The following is a 16,987-nucleotide window of genomic DNA, read 5'->3' on the forward strand; positions in this document are numbered from 1 at the left end:
TCTTATTTATCATTTTCCATTTAATTTGCTTCCAACGCACACCGGGATCCCTGCAGCAGGTTTGAGGCAGGGTTAAATGAGCATCAGTTTAAAAACCCGTACAGAAGAGGCTCAAAGAGCTGTCACATGCAGCACCTGCCCTGTCTCACACACGCTTGGCTGTTTTTACCGCAGTGCATCTGCAGCATCAGCCTCTCAACAGAGGTGCCGCTGTGGCGCAGGAGAAAACACCGTTAACTGAGCACTGGACGGATTTATTTGAGGGTTGTGTGTGGTTTTTTTTTTTAAATTGCGTGTCTGGCTTATATGCCTGCGTGTGCGCTCACGCAGTTTGACCTGCAATGCCAACGCGAACGAAACATCTCTTCTCCGAACACGGGGTCATTAGATAGCTGAAATTATACAAAAAAATATATAGCTGCCATCGCAGGAGAGGACAGTATTTTTCTATATTCTTTCCAGGAGAGACGACTCTGCTCGAGGAGAGGAGGCCTGATCAGGACAGTGGCTCTGATTTCATTGATCCGATTAAGGATAATTACCATTAGACCATTAGACTGGTCTCTATTAAATACTGGTAGCGTGTACCCTGTAAAAGGTAGCCATTTGTTTCCTGCCGTAGAGCATGCAAATTGATTATAAATGCACTGGCATGTAAATGTATTGTTGACGTTTATTCAGTAGCTGGCATGTTGCACTCTTGAACACATTCATTTTAACCTCGTAAGCGTCTATACTCTCTGTAATTTTCCAACATTTAGAGCGGCGCATGCCCCAGGGAGGTCTACTGATTGCTCTCTGCATCTCATATTAAAAGGACCTCAGGGAAAAAAAATCATAACCTCAGGGTGCGGATCTGGGGAGCACTGTGAGTTAACAGATATCTGGATCGTTTCATAAGCTATTTGATTATTGATAGCAGAAAAGGTCACCGCGTGGATGCGGGAGGCCAGTGGGTGTGTAAATTGGGGGAACTGTCTCAAAAGGAGCAATAATTTGTGGCAATAAATTCTGCAACCAGAATTCTGGAAACTGTTGCCGGCTTGAGCCAAAGACCTGAGTGGTTCCACGGGACATTACATTTACGCGTATACGGTTTGCACTTTACAATGCATGTTTAGCTGCTAGTTGTCACCAACACATGACATCAGCCTGCACTTAAAAAAAAACAATACAGATAAGCTTCCTGAAATCTACAAGAAAACATTTGCAAATATCCATCCTGCTATTGCAAACTCGGAGGTGCTCAGTGCGTGAGTGTATCTAGGCTCCGTGAAAGCTTCAAGAACCGTTTTAGGGTTGTACTTTTTGAGGCCCATCCTTCGATAAAACATCTGGAGTTATGGCACTACTACGTTTTCTGCTATTTTCCTTCCTCTGCACGCTGTTTGGTGAGTGGGCGTGATTCCTGGCAGTGTTTTGCTATGACACCTTGTTAACCCAGGCTGATGACTTCTCTTCTTTTCTTGTAAACAGTGTACCAGTGTCACGGGGCCTGTGCAGAGGTGGACTCGGACACTGAAGCTGTAGCAGGCAAGGGTTTTAAGCTGGGCTGCATCTCCTGCAAAAGAAGGAGTGAGGTGAGAGGTGAAGCCAGCGTCGAATGGTACTTCAGGCCAAAAGGGGAGGCGGACTTTTTTCTGGTGAGTGTTTCCATGAAGTGGGATTTATGGCCCTGCAGATCTGGGTTTCCCCCATCTTTTTTAAAAAATAAACATTTATTAGAAGAAGGAACAAAGTATAGAAGTAACTTGCTGCTTTATTTATATAAAATAAACACTGTTCAATATATTTTCAGGGGGGACGGCAGTAGGAATATGATTGTGGAACTGCATTCGTTTCAGTTTAGAAACTTACATTTGTGAATATGAAATTTGGCACAGAATTAAAAAAAATCAGATTAATCTGAAATTCACAAGAGTTTGCGTTATTGTCTTGATGGAGTCCAAATAAAATATCTTTCCAAACCAATCGGGAATCACTTACATAAACGTAAACATGCTGTTTCAGTAGGCAAGAGTAGAGGTAAAGCTAAAATAACTGAAAGACAAACATAATGTCAGGTTTGAGTCTTTTTAAGGACACTTTCAGTAGGATAAAACCAGTGGAGCACTTTAAAGGATGCTTCTTTCACCTTGTTAAGGTAGAAGAAAATAACTGCAAAAGCCAGAGCTTCTTCCAGTTACTATCACACAAAACGATCTCAGTACATTTGAAGGAGAAGCAATATCCTTCAGGAAAAGAGCTCTCATTTCCTAATTGCAGTTTTGATGATGGAGATTAAAACAAATTTTAGTCTTCCAAGATCCTCACTGTGCATCGCTGAACTGGATGACATACACGTCAACAAGTGGGCCGGTGTTGCACCAAAAAGATTTCTGATGTTTCTGATGTATGTATGTGTAATATCTCCTCGTGTTGGTAAATTAACTGGATTCATGAAGAGGTTATCTATAAAATAATACCTAAATTCTAATCAACCCAATCCTTTTTGGCCAATTTAATAATATCTTTACAGAACTATGGTGCTATTTATGCTTGTTGCAATTTCTGCAAAATCTCTTGAAAAATACATTTATGTCAATGACACTTTTTCTACCTGGATAAATGAAAGATACAGAAAAGTAATTTTGCCAAAAACTGGTTTGAGCGTCAACCTTGTGATAAAAATGTTTTGTCCGGCCAAAAATGACTTGATGATACGTTTGACAGATTTTAGGTAAACAAGTCATTTAAAACTGTTTAAATACAGGCAACAATTTTTTGGTAAATCTTGAAAATCACTTTATGGCAAAACAGTGGGACAGAGAAGGGAGCGAGAGCAGGGTTCACCAGGAGTACAGCATGAAAAACAACTGAAAGTTCTGCAATGGACACGTTTCATTGTTTCACTTCAGCTCTTTGAGTTTTGTAACTTTCTCTGCGGCTGACAGACCAACAACAGTACAAGCAAGAGTGGCCCACAGACAGAGCTCTCTGCAGGCAAACAGGCCATCCCCAGATTTTCAGAGGACAGCGAAGCCGCTACCTCTGCTGGACCTTAAATTCTGCTTTGTACACAACAAGCAGCACTGCTGACTATATGGGAGGTTTGGAGCAGGAAGTCTTAGTCATGCAAGCATCCATAAAATCAAACTTGTGGGCTACTTCTCTCAGGACTTGAGCTATTTATATATGCACTTATATATAGTGCACACCAAAGCTCTCCTCCTTCCTGTCTCTCTCACTTACTCACACATAGACACCTACAGTACGGTCCTCAGTCACATAATAGCACCCAGTGATGAGACCGTTATGAGCTTCAGATGGGAATCAATTGGAACATTTTACCCCACTGAGGTCATCAAAGTGTCAGAGAGAGCTCTGCTGACCTTGTGCTGGATTCTCTGTTTGATGCCGCAGTGCATGCTGTGTTAATGTAGCCGTGGATGTATTTCAGTACAGTAGTGTCTGAACGGTCGTTTTAAAATTTAAAAAAATATGCCTGAACAGTTTCAGGGGAAAGTATGTTTCATATGGGGTGACTGGGGGTGTAGACAAATTTAAATCGGAGCCAACACATCCATCTACAATATGGTAACGAGGTATTTTCCTCTCACATGATATCCATTTGGAGCTGTCAAGTGTGTTTACTTAACCAATTAACTGAAAATACATCTAAATAATGGAGTATGTTTTTTACTCATGAACCTGGACATATTTTTTTCATTGTTGCTTCCAATTTGAAATCAAACAATCAGGGTACAGCTGAAGTGTAGACTTTCTGCTCTAATTCAAGGGTTTAACAAACATTTAGCAATAAATGTTTACGAGTTACTGACAGTTTTTACACTAAATCCTTGATTTTCAAGAGATATGAAACACATTTCCAAAATAATAATAATAATAATACACAACCTACAACATCGTAGCCTAAATAACATAATAGCTCATTGGTGGATGTTCATATTAGACACCGCCAAAGTTTCAGTGTTTTTAAAAGTAACACCTGTGAGCCAAATGCTCTGTTTCTGACAGTTTCTTCTACCCTTGGCTCTGTGTGATGTCATGGAGTGCGTATATCCCAATAGAGTCATCTCAGACACCTGGTATTAGCTGTGAGAACAGAAGCTCCACCCACAACTGTTCCGATCTTCTGTTTATGGGGGACAGCCAATCAGAATTAAGTTCTCTTTAAGGGAGGAAACAAACTGAGCGGCTACACCAAGGCCAAGAATAACATAAATAATGAAAAATTAATTTTAACCGTCACTCATGCAAAGGTGTTGCATATAACTGGTAATGAACACAACCTTAAATGATCTCTGTGTCCTCCAGATGTACACCTACAATGAGGATGGCCCCACCATTGAGAGTGACCAGTTTGTGGATCGTGTCGACTGGAACGGAAGCAAAAGGAGCAGAGACATTCAAGATGCGTCCATATACCTGTTAAATGTCACCTTCAATGACTCGGGCACTTACCGGTGCTTTTTCAACCGCATCCTCTCCTACGAAAACTACGAGTACAACGACGTTGTCAGCAAAGTGGTGCACCTCAGTGTGGTGGGGAAAGGTACGACTTTATACAGGTCATTAGTATCTGAGCAAGTAGACTTAAAGACATCTGAGGACAGTTAACAAGAAAAAGCTAATTTATTGCTAAATGTTAAAATATATTATGCATATTGAAATAAGGTTGAAAAGTGTGGTTTGACCAGTCAGATTTAGATTTTTGGAAATTTTTTTGAATGCATTTATCTTTCTTACGTGTAAATGTGGCGATCAATGGTGGAGGTGGCTGAGCATTTTCAGGCCTTATTTAGACTTAAGCAGACTCTGTGATTGCAGAAGCATTTCACAAACTGATTCACGCTCGCACAATACAGACCGTCACTCTTTTAAATCTCACTGTGAGTGCAGTGTGCATTCCTATTAACCTGGAGGTCCCTGAACAACAACGGAGCTTTGATATTATGAGAATGCAGCCTGCCTCCATTTTCAGAGGTTGAAGATTCTGGCACTGTCAATAAAGAAGCCTCCTAGTCTCTGTTATGATTAAAATGGAAGCAACATTCATTTTGTTTCACTTCTATTTCATCAGTGGCTGATATTTACTCTCTACAGTTTTCAATAGATGGAAGAAACATATCTAATCGTGGATACTGACACGCTGCCAGTTCAGCAGCTTAGATGAATTATTTAATGTTTCCTGATAAATGCATTACTATCAGGCAGCATAACAGTAAGCATATATAACTGCGCGCTCTTTGGTTCAGTCTCCCAGACACGGATCAAGTCTAGTCTTAGACTTTGCGGCGATCTTAATTTAATTTCCCTTTGAATCTAGGACTAGGCTTTAAATACGTCTGGAAAACTGTCTCTTAACTGTAACTTTGGAACGAATTATGATTAATTAATAGATATTTTGCAAATATTTAGGCTCTTAAGAGAGCTTTGCATAAACGAATGCCTGCAAATTGTAATGAACCGAAGCAATGTTGTGAAGTGGTCCAAAATTCCTATATATTATATATTTTGATTAGACTCAGTAGTGTCTCACAGGCAGACTGCACAATGTCACAAAAGTGATTCTTCTGCAAGAAAAAACTAAGACTATTCAAGCATAGAATTCTTTATTTCGATGCGTGTGGCTCTTGTGGTTGAAAACAAAAGATTTTAGATAGAACAGATGTTTCCTCTTTAGGTTTTAGGTGGTTTCAGCTTTTTCTCGACCCCGTCAGGTCACCTTTGTTTTGTTTGTTTGTTTGTTTGTCTCGTCTTTCCTGGTTTCCTGTATGCAGCCACCAGAGGTACAGCTTCCATCGTGTCAGAGGTTATGATGTACGTGTCCATCATCGGCCTGCAGCTCTGGCTCCTCATAGAGATGATATACTGTTACAGAAAGATAGCAGCAGCTGGAGAAGAAGCATTACGAGAAGCGGCGTAAGTATTTTTCTCTTACACGTAAATGCATGCTGACTTAATGCATGTCAGAATCTTGTATATACAGTTGAGCCTTTTCATTTCAAGATTCAGCTTGAAAAGATATACAAGATGTGCTTATATGTTAAAGGCTTATAAAAGTGTTTCTGGTTGCAGTTATGAACTGGATGCAGATATGTTGGCCAATATTAGTTTGTAGCTCAAAATGAAATGAGTTACGCGTTGCTATTGTGGACCAAGATGTGTAATTAAGTCATTTCACAGTTGAAAAGGAAACAAACATATCTGAGACTCCTTATTTTCTGGCACTTATTGGCATGCATATTTGTAGATATTGATGAAAGACAAATTTGGGTTAAGGCCCGGTCACACCAGCATTATAAACTCACTCAGAGGTGCAAATGAAAGCAAATTTTAGTTCTCCAGCTGAAGGAAGTAAACACTGTGTGAGTGTAAGCTTGGGATTCCAGAATTTTGTGTCTGCAGGTTGGGTAAAAACATTTTAGGTGTTCCAATTAGGCAAAAATTAAATTAAAATAATTGTACTTCACACTAACAGTCACCTCAAGGTGCTTTAAATGTCACAGATTAAAGGCTGAACCAAATACAGCTTTCAGAGATGGACTAATTAAACAGGAAAAAAAACCTAAAATATTATTGAGACAACGTGGAAAATTAAAGAAACATGACATAAAGCTAAAGAGGGCAGCAGGGTTAGAGTGTAACTGAACAAAAAACTGATAGAAACTGAGGCATTAAATGGGCACAGGAAGCAATCAGGAAAAGTGGAAACACCAGATTAACAGGGCACAGCTGAAACTAATTAAGACAATAACAAAGGAAATAATACTAATGATAATGTACAAGAGACCAAAAAGCAACAAAATAAAACAGGAAGTACCCAAATGGGGAAACCACGGAAAAGAGAAACACTTGACAACAAAATTGAAGAAGACATCAGAGAGACCAGACCAAACCAAATCAAATCAAGTATAGGGGTATTCTAAACGTTGAAGAAAAACTGATTTCAAAAGTAGGAAGAACTAAAACACTAAATGAGAATCTTGAGATGAAATAGAACCTAGAAGTAATCAACACATCTGTTACATTTTTGCTATAATTACAAAAAACCTCAACTATAAACTAAGAAATCCTTACTGAAGGAAAAACCCAACAAAATCCACAGATTATGTTATTTTATTGCAAGGTAAAGACTGCACATCGTTATAGAGAGAACCCACAAAAAATCAGAGGATCCACTGTGAGTAAGAACTACCTTTTAACAAGAAGAACCTTCCGGCAGAATCAAGCTGTGGGAGGGCAGCAACCTGGCCTGAATGGTTGAGAGATGAGGTTAAAAGGAAGAAAGGAAAGGAAAGCAGAGAGAGACCACGAGCAGACACAAAGTATGGAAGGAAGTAGACAAAGGTTGCAATAGTTGCATATAAGCACATCCAGGAGAGTGGGAAGAACTGCTCAGTGCCTCATGGGAAGTGTCCCAGCAGCCTGAAGCAGCATACCTAAGGGATCATTCAGAATCACCTGATCCAGCCCTAACTATAAGCTTTATAAAATAAATGAGATTCTTTGGAGTTGAGAGGGTATTTGTCTCCTGAATCCAAACAGGTGAAAATGACATCATAAAAAGGTGGATGTTAACCCAACCCAAACTCAACCCTAAATGCTCATCTTAACTCATGACCTGTTGCATGTTAAGAAGTTAACTTTCCTCGGTGTGCAAAAGGAGAAGAGTCACAGAAGAGGGATATGGTTTGGCAGACTGCCAAAGAGACAAATTTATATGCAGAAATGATAAGAGATATGTGAAAGCAGTTGCGGTTTCCTTCTCATTGATACTTGTATATTAGGTGTTTGTTTGGCTTACAGTGTTTGACGTGAATGGTACTTTCCTCAAAAACAAATTTGGTGTGAGTGGGAAGTTGTGAAAAGTGTGTATTTCCCCATGAGTCATGCCATTCTTTATTGTCCTGCTATAATCACACCTATAATTTTAACTTTTGCCTTTACCTTTGCCTGTTTCCTTTACTATAAGACTGTCGCTGTCTCCATCGTGTTTGTGTGCGTTCACTTGTGTGTCTTTGTCCCGTTCCCTCTTGTCGCCTTGTCGTGTTTTCATCCTGCCATCCTCCTCCCTAGTCAAAACCAAAACCTTCCTCCTGTAAGTCGAAAAGAAAATCAAACCTGTATCTTTTTATTTTTGCATTTTTTAACCCATGTCATTGTGATGAAAGAAAACATTGCAGATGATTGCTGGAACTGATTTTCTTTTTTTCCTTTCCAGAAATGCTGAATATTTAGCGATAGCCTCGGAAAGTAAAGATAACTGTGCAGGGGTACAAGTCGGAGAATAGCACAGGTACGTTGTGATCATTTAATGAAAATGGATGTCATCTTTCCATAAAAGATACCTACTGTTACAATGTATTTTAGAATAATTAGAAACACTACATAAATGTCATTAGACCCTGTCAGCTGACCACTCCTAACCACGGCTTTGTTTCAAACATCATGTTTGATCTAAGTAAACTGTGTCCCTGTAGCAACAATAACGACGTCAAGTATAAAATATAACAGAAAAAATTGCTCTTTACTTATTATCTAGTCTAGCAATTTTCTGATTGTATTATTATGGTGAAAGTTTTGTTATTTCTAGACTGTGTACTTTTATTGAAAACATTATGTAAAGGTCATTAAGGGTCATTTTTGCACTTTTCTATGGATATAGCCAAGCTAGTTGTTCTATGGATGTCCATGAAGCTAAGCTAGGCTATTAGGCTGCTAAGTTAGCATTTACTAGAAAGTGCAAAATAAACTTTGTAGATTTAAATACTGAGTTCTTGCACTAAAGTATATTTTTGAGGGAAATTAATGAAAGGTTAGAAAGGTGGATCCCTTGAATTTCTGCTCAACTATATTTTTTCACAGCTAAAGTGTTAAAGTGGGACCACCTTTGCTAATTGTGTGATACAAATACTGTACCCTCAGTTAGGTGAAAATGTGTGTTTTAGACGTCAGACTAACACCCACACATGAAGGACTGTGTGAAAAAGTCACTGTAATTCCTAAGCAGTTAATCCACTATTTTTATAACATTCCTTAATTTAAAGGTAAAAGTCTGCACTTCAATTATTCATAGTGGATCTAGAGAAAATATATTTTAGTGGGGTGAGGTGTGCAGCTGCAGTGACAGTTGGTACAAGGTAAGGGTGGGATTACATCAGGGATCAGTTCTGAGCCTGTTCTTGTTTGCAGTAGTGCTGGACAGATTGACAGATGAGGTCAGGCAGGAGGAACTCTTGATGTTTGCAGATGACGCTGTGATTGGTAGTGAGAATAGGGAGCAGGTGGAAGAGAGCATGGAGAGGTGGGGGTATGGTATGTATGAAACGCAGTAGAAGCAAGACGCAATACATGTGTGTGAATGAGGGGGACACAGTTGGAGAGGTGAACATGCAAGGAGCAAAGGTAGTGAAAGTAGATGAATTTAAATACCTGGGCTCAACCATCCAAAGCAAAAGACAATGTACAAGAGAGATGAAGAAGCGAGTGTAGGCAGGATGGAGTGGGTGGAGGCAAGTGTTAGGGGTGATTTCTGGCAGAAGGATAGAAGCAAGAGTGAAAGAGAAAATGTACAAGATGGTAGTGAGACCTGCTGTGATGCATGTTTTGGAGATGGTGGTACTAACAAAAAGAAGATGCTAACGTTTTCACTGGTAGTGACCAGAATAGACAGGATTAGAGACCACTGCATCAGAGGGACAGCTCAGGTAGGGCAGTTTGGAGCCAAAGTTAGAAAGGAAAGGCTGACATATGCAGAGGAGGGAAGGTGGATATATCTGACAAAGGATGTTGAAGATGCAAGTCAGGAAGAAAAGAGGAAGACTGCAGAGAAGATTCATGATGTAGTGAAGGAGGACATGCAGAGGGTTGTTGTGACAGAGGAGGAGATGGACGCAGATGATCTACCCCTAAGGACACGATAATAAACCTTTGTGAAATATTAGGAATTAAGTATTATTGGAGTCCAAAAGGCTACACCACCATGTAATCCAAACCTCATTACTAAATATAAAACTGATTTGTTTTCTCTAATAAAGTGTAAAAGCATTATTTATGGCACCATCTAACACAGATATGTTGTCACGGATTAGGTGTGCAAAGCTGAAACTAATGGAAAACAGCTGTGAGATCATTTTAATTATTTAAATGTGGCTGTAGAGGTTGGATTAGTTAGAGATAAACTGGATTTTCTACAAGCTCAGTCGCTTTGATTCTGCGCCAGCACTTCCATTTACGTGAGCCGTCTTTGTCCTCAGGCTTTCTTCATGGACTGAAAACATCCTTCCACTTAACGACCTGCATGACGACAACCTGAGGGAAAAACTCTTCATCTCAAACCTCTATTTTACCTTCTTCTTAACAAACCGAACAAAGGACAACACACTAGGAGAGCATGGTACCAGCACTGTATATAGTACCCTGTGCACAAAAAGCATGTTCTGCACTTATATGAGAAACCATTATGCATTAATGAGCCACATTGTCTGAAGCATATACTGTACGTTCAGTATTTCTCTTTAAGTATATGTAGTCATGCATTTAATGAGTGGTGTTGTGGAGAGTCCATGAGGCTAATTGTCCAAGAAAGCTTTTTACTAAATCATCACCACATAATGTATAAAAAACACCATATGTGTAAGTGATTTCTAAAATAGAATGTGATGGGCTACAATAGACTGTATTTCTAAATTAACTGCTAGTTATAGATTCAGTCAATAATAAAGATGTATTAATAAAAATGGAGAAAACGTGGTTGAAAATTGTCGTGCTTGGATATTATGATTGATGATTATGATGAAGACTTCAAGTGAGGTCTGCTCTGCTCAGCTCCAGCTACATTTTTAATGTTCAAAACAACTTTTTTTTCCTTTTTTTTTAATTCTTCTACTGGACCTGTCTAATATGAGCGTCCACTTTTGTAACCATATTTAGAAATATGATACTGAATTCAGTCCACTCAAATTACCTCCAGTCACCAGATCTAAGAGCAGTACGGCAGATTGTTTCATGTCAATGCACCAAAATCTCTGAGGGATGTTTCCAGCACCTTTTTGAGTCTATGCCACAGAGAATTGAAGCAGTTCTGAAGGTAAAGAGGGCCTAACCCATTATTAGCATGCTGTACCTAATGAAATGACTGGTGAGTGTACGTATATGCATCCAGCCATCCATTTTCTTCCGCTTATCCGGGGCTGGGTTGCGGGGGCAGCAGCCCAAGCAGAGAAGCCCAGACCTCCCTCTCCCCAGCCACCTCCTCCAGCTTATCCGGGGGAACACCAAGGCGTTCCAGGCCAGCCAAGATATAATCTCTCCAGCGTGTCCTGGGTCTGCCCCGGGGCCTCCTCCCGGTGGAACATCCCACCAACAACGCACCCAGGAGGCATCCTTGTCAGATGCCCGAACCACCTCAGCTGGCTCCTTTCGATGTGGAGCAGCAGCTGCTCTACTCTGAGCCCCTCCCGGATGGCTGAACTTCTCACCCTATCTCTAAGGGAGAGGCCAGCCACCCTTCGGAGGAAGCTCATTTCCACCGTTTGTATTCGCGATCTCGTTCTTTCGGTCACTACCCACAGCTCGTGACCATAGGTGAGGGTAAGGGCGTAGATCGACCGGTAGATTGAAAGCTTCGCTTTTACACTCAGCTCTGTCTTCACCACAACAGACCGGTACAGCGTCCGCATCACTGCAGCCGCTGCACCAATCCGTCTGTCGATCTCCCGCTCCCTTCTCCCATCACGTATATACGTGTACGTATATGTAAAAAAAAAAAATTGGGGGGGAAAAGCAGAATATATGAACTTTAAAAAGTTTGTCAGTTTGTCAGGGAAAGAATTTTTTTATTTTCATATTTACTTTAGCTGACGCTGCCATTGTGCTGCAGGTGTGATGACAGCATACGATTATGTCACATAAGCTCTCTTAAAATCAACAAACAAGACGTGTTAATGAGTGAACGGATGTCACGCTGCTGGCTGTTTCACCCAGTTTACAGCCTTTATGCTGAGCTAAGCTGATTGCTTTATAACGCCAGTGACAGCTTATTTCCCTTCAGTGATGGCCCACATCTCTTAGAGTTGCAAAACACAGTCTGTGCCGGGGTACTGGGGCAGGTTGAGTTGATATTTCTTCTCCAAGCCAGGTGGCACAAATCTGCCTCCCAAGAAGTGATATCGTCCTTTAAACAGGGAGGCGGATTTCTTTGGTGCAGTGAGAGAGATGAGCATGTCAGGCTGGAGTCCATCTGTGCTACCCTGCTCCACATCCCAACCTTTAACATGAAAACAAACAAAAAAAGGCTGTCACTAACCAGCTGAAATTTCTGTTTCCTGAGATAATCTGCAGTATGTCTGTTAGCGACAGTTGTTAGACCCAAATCAATATCCTCTGTTTGGGAGCGCGGACATGCAGCAGGCTTCATGCAGTTATTGATTATAATCATTCCAGACTGTTGACAGATGCACTGCAGTTTAATAAATCCTCACTGACAATAAGCAGAACTCCACAACATTGCTGGCAAGCCGTACTGCAGCGAGGAGGACTGCAAAACCACACGTTTTTCAGCTAAAAGCTGGCTATAAATTGGGTTTAGTTTAAGAGGCGATGCTAACAAAAGTTAATACATCCATTTTTATAAGAGACATTTCAATTCAAGGTTGTGGCGACATGGAGCTTTCCCCATCTGCCATGAGCTGGGAGGCGAGTTATATCGTTGAAGGGTTAGCAGTCTGTCAGCATGGCTAACAAAGAAAAACAGCACTTCACATTCACATCTTCATGGTGATGTGCTAACCCCTGCCCCACTATACTGGTGCATGCCTTATTGATTACTTTTTAATGGCAGTAATTTTGTATTGTAACCAGTTACTTCACAAAGTAATGTCACCCAAGGACAGGTGAGGACTGACCTGAGGGGATGTCGATGCTGGCTATGGGCACTGTGGACTTTTTCAGTGTGTCCAAGATGGAGCCAAAGGGCTCTCGCACAGCTCCCTTGAAGCTGAAGCCAAAGATGGCGTCTATCACCAGGTTGTATGCTTCATCAATCGCTTTGGCCTGAGGAGACAGTTTTACCCAGATAAGTTAGTTTCAAAGAAATTAGTCAATAGCTTGAAAGCACATTTATTTCAGTGAGTAAATCCATCAACTAAAGCTCCTCTTAGCTACCAATGAAATTATTCACCATCTAGTTTGCTGTAATAAAAACAGAGCTTTTATCCCCTCAGTATCATTTAGACAGCTAATTTAAACTGGAGCCTAATTACATTAGCTCTGTTCATGTGTAACAGAGCATTTGTACAGCTTCATACAAAATGCACAGTCAGAAAACAATAAGCAGTGTGTCTGTGTGTTTACTGTGGATAAAGCTGCAGCTACATATTTTATTAACACCAAACCTCAGGCATCTCAGTCAGGAAGGGGATCTCCATTTTCTGGCACTGTGTGGTTAGGCCTTGGAACAGCGGCTTGTTTGGCCTCTTTGGGTACAGGATGGTCGGCTCGTAACCCTGAAATCAGACACACAAAGTACTAACGAAGGAAAAAGGAATTTAGGATTTTAAGGCTGAACGAGGATGTGAAAATAAATGGTTTATTTTCCTCTTCTGTGAAATTGAGAGACACTCACAAAGAGTTTCAGATGCCGGGCACAGACCAGGCCATCGCCCCCGTTGTTACCTGGTCCACAAATCACTAGCAGAGAAGGTCTGGCCTTCACCAGAGAAGTAAGTGGATATGCCTGAAGGAAAAAAAGAAAGCAAAATAAACTTTGATATATTTAACCTCCTAGGACCAGGCGTCCACATATGTGGACATCACATTTTGGGTTGTTTAGACCAAAATACTAAATTTTGCTCTACAAGGGCCTGATATCCACTTACGAGGACATTATACTGCCACTGTTCAATCGGAATTTTAGACGAATATCCTCATATGTGGCTCAAATTTTTCTCAGAAACAAAAATCAGGTTAAAAAAAAAAAAAAAAAAAGGCAATTCTTTGTTTTTACATTCATCGGGTCCCAATCAGCCCAAATATCAAAGAGAAATTAAAAATGCATGTCATGGAAGAGTTCGGGTCTTAGGAGGTTAAGGGCCCGTTCTGTGGCAAACCAAGTAAAGCTTCTTCCTGCACCTTCGAGCAAAATGCAGCTGTATCAAGTGCATCTCAATTCCACAACAGCAAACTTAGAAGTGCAGTGAAAACATTTCAGACTTTGATTGTGCAAAAAGACGACTGTTTCAACATTACTATAACGTCATCAAGTGTAATGTTACTTTAGTCTGATTACAGAAAAATAAAGGCTGACGAGTAAGATTAGATCAGAGTTTTTGGGGAAATTCATCACACGATTTTTGCGTAACTGGTTGGTAGCTGTCTATTTACATCAATGTTTAAACTTTTATTTTTGTAACTGGATTAAGTGGCTCAACCATAGAATAGAAGAAAAAAGTGAAAATATTTCTACACCCCACTTTCGACCCTCGTTTCTTTTTTCAAACCCTAAAGACACCAAACTCATTTTTGAGCAGCTGGAATAGGTAGAGGTCTCACATTAGTTCCTGAAACAATTATTTTACATTATAAAAGAGTTTGTTGCCAGTCCAGTGACTAATATTCCTCCCGTTAGATTTGCATTTCAAAAATAAGAGCCCGCGGTGACGCTCACCCGTGTGACGGCTGTGGCACAGCTGAGTCCAGCCAGCTCCATCAGCTGATCCACACTGAAGCCGTACTCACTGAAGAGCTCCTCGTCGATGTGCTGGGCCTCCTCCTGCCTGTGAAGTATTTACAGGTCAGTCTAGACTCATGAAGTCTGGTTTTACTCTTATGTGTGAAAAGGTTAAAACCTTCACCCGAGATATTTGATGGCCTGGGCCATGGTGGATGCCGGTGTGCTGCTGAAACAGTCCTTTCTGTGGCTGTTAGCTGCAGCGGGCAACGGGCATGTCCCTGCCTGAGCGAGGGCTGTCGCGGCTCGTGAGGTCACCAGGAAGCCGATTCCAAACAGAGCTCGGACGCTCAACATCCAGATGATACAAGCTCCTGAGGAAATTTAAGAAAAGACCACAGTGAGCAATGTTCAGTCTGCTGATGACGCAGGTTTCACTCCTTTCGCTGTTTCCTTGCTTTTATTTGCTCACACCTGCAGACTGCAAACTTAGAAAATGCATTTTTAATCAGTCATTCCCTTCGTCTGCGTTGCTGCTTAGTATGCGTTAAAGAAAGAGGTGAGACACCCCACTCTCACACAGTCTGTGCAACACCAGAACATGGTTGATTAAAACTAAATAAAAAACCCATACTAGGCATTTAAAAAACAAAATTCCACAACAAAAATGAACTAAAATGATACTGTGTTATTACAAAACTAATACAGTAAAGATAAACTGAGTGTATTTTCTGTGTAACCATCAAAACAAAAAAAATTATCTAAGTGCAGTAATATTTACAGATCTGACTGCTTTATTTCCTCCCACAGGAGAAAATCATCTTGAATTAGACCACTGCAGCATTAAAAAAATAAAATAACAATAATAAAAACCAATGTAAATAGATTACAAGTCACTTATTTTATGTAAATACACTAATAATCAATACAGAGAAAACTATTATCTGTATCGCTAAAATTATGTGAAAAGGAACATTATCACAGGAATCTCTGCAATCCTGTGAAAAACTAATTACAGCCCATGATTCAGCAGCAATCATTTCCTGTATGAGTCTATCAGCCTCTAACATCACTAAGGGGGAATTTTGTCCTACTCTTCTTTATAACATTGCTTCGGTTCCTTGAGGTTTGCAGGTGTTTATTAATGCACAGCTTTCTTAAGAGCCTGCTGCATTTTAATCATGCTGAGGTCTTTCACCTGGCCATTGTAACACCTTGATTCTTTTCTTTTTCACCAATTTGCTGCTGTGCTAGACATCACTGTCCTGTTGCATGACTGAATTTGGGTCAGGCTTTAGCTGTCAGACAGATTAAAGAACAGTTGAATCAAATATGAACTGGTGTAGACAGTCAACCTGGTGACTGTAAGGTGACCACATCCTGTGTCTGCAAAACACTCCTTCCAAACGAGCCAGACTTGTTTGGTCTTTCTCTAACTGTACTGTCATGAGCTTTAACATTTAAGTGAAGCCTGTAGAGTATCAACATTGCACAGTTCGATCTTTTGGTGAATTTGCTGGGAAGTCTGTGGTACTGTGTTGACACACCTGAATGTTGCAGACCAGCAAAAGTGCCTAAACTTCTGCTTTTACAGAGGTGCTCACAGGTGCTGATGATCAATTAATCGTGCATTTGATTAGCAGCACCTTACTGCTACATACCCTCTTAATTACAATGAAAGCAGTCAGGGTGTACTTATTAATCCACATGACTGCACAGAAATAAAAAGTGTCTGAACCATGAACACTGAAGTGAAACAGATTTCACTTGCTAACATCCAGTTCGATTTATGTTCAGATCAACGCGACTAATATTTGTAAATGTTTATTAGCATTTGTATTTTTATTTTATTTTATCTGCATTACACGGTTATGTGGATATTACTGTGTACACATTAATATCGCAGGGCTACAGTAGGAGCACTCTCATGTCCACTTCACTGTTATCTAGCTCTGACTTGCTAGCTAACGTTTAGCATTTGCGCCACTTCGTGTCAAAACATTAGCGACACTCACCAAATTTTAACACCCTTTTTCTTGCAGACAGCTTCACATGCAGTTTTGTCCTTTTAAACCACAAAGCTCTTAGTTTTGGAGCTTTGACGCTGTGCAAGAGCAACACTTGCACCCTGACCTTGTAGGCTACTTCCGGGTTTGAAAGCGACCTGAAAACCGGGATTCCAAAATAAAAGCCTGTTCTTAGGCGGAGAGACTGCTGTAAAAGACCCACTTTTCTAATTAAAATGAGAAAATATGCTTAACCCGTACTTATATATAAATGAAAAGGCAGCATAATGGAGTTATTAATAGAAAT

General features: G+C 40.4%; 2 protein-coding genes across 2 annotated transcripts; one reads left to right on the forward strand and one right to left on the reverse strand.

The window, feature by feature from the left end:
* The first annotated feature begins 80 nt into the window (after nt 1–80).
* On the forward strand, nt 81–10,758 carry scn1bb (sodium channel, voltage-gated, type I, beta b). Its single transcript, XM_005943554.3, has 6 exons — nt 81–1,391; nt 1,477–1,643; nt 4,318–4,555; nt 5,784–5,925; nt 8,228–8,302; nt 10,263–10,758. The coding sequence occupies exons 1-5, from the start codon at nt 1,343–1,345 to the stop codon at nt 8,295–8,297; spliced, it is 666 nt and encodes a 221-aa protein (XP_005943616.1). The 5' UTR covers nt 81–1,342; the 3' UTR covers nt 8,298–8,302; nt 10,263–10,758.
* Nucleotides 10,759–11,818: 1,060 nt separating this feature from the next.
* On the reverse strand, nt 11,819–16,845 carry naxe (NAD(P)HX epimerase). Its single transcript, XM_005943555.3, has 7 exons — nt 16,690–16,845; nt 14,859–15,048; nt 14,672–14,780; nt 13,631–13,741; nt 13,401–13,511; nt 12,912–13,059; nt 11,819–12,274 (listed from the first exon to the last, which is right to left on the reverse strand). Exons 2-7 carry the CDS (start codon nt 15,029–15,031, stop codon nt 12,075–12,077), a joined length of 852 nt encoding a protein of 283 aa, XP_005943617.1. The 5' UTR covers nt 15,032–15,048; nt 16,690–16,845; the 3' UTR covers nt 11,819–12,074.
* Nucleotides 16,846–16,987: the final 142 nt, after the last annotated feature.

Source organism: Haplochromis burtoni, unplaced genomic scaffold (assembly GCF_018398535.1).
Source record: "Haplochromis burtoni strain Fernald_Lab_line unplaced genomic scaffold, NCSU_Asbu1 Contig_171, whole genome shotgun sequence".
Classification (NCBI taxonomy): Eukaryota; Metazoa; Chordata; class Actinopteri; order Cichliformes; family Cichlidae; genus Haplochromis; species Haplochromis burtoni.

Bases quoted from the DNA above. Each gene is read 5' to 3' on its own strand.
- scn1bb (XM_005943554.3), top strand. From the start codon at position 1,343: ATGGCACTACTACGTTTTCTGCTATTTTCCTTCCTCTGCACGCTGTTT. The intron at 1,392-1,476 runs GTGAGTGGGCGT...TCTTGTAAACAG, and splicing joins CTTCCTCTGCACGCTGTTTG to TGTACCAGTGTCACGGGGCC. The intron at 5,926-8,227 runs GTAAGTATTTTT...TTTCCTTTCCAG, and splicing joins GAAGCATTACGAGAAGCGGC to AAATGCTGAATATTTAGCGA.
- naxe (XM_005943555.3), bottom strand. From the start codon at position 15,031: ATGTTGAGCGTCCGAGCTCTGTTTGGAATCGGCTTCCTGGTGACCTCA. The intron at 14,781-14,858 runs GTGAAGGTTTTA...AATACTTCACAG, and splicing joins CAGGCCATCAAATATCTCGG to GCAGGAGGAGGCCCAGCACA. The intron at 13,060-13,400 runs GTTTGGTGTTAA...CTGTCTCCTCAG, and splicing joins TCCTGACTGAGATGCCTGAG to GCCAAAGCGATTGATGAAGC.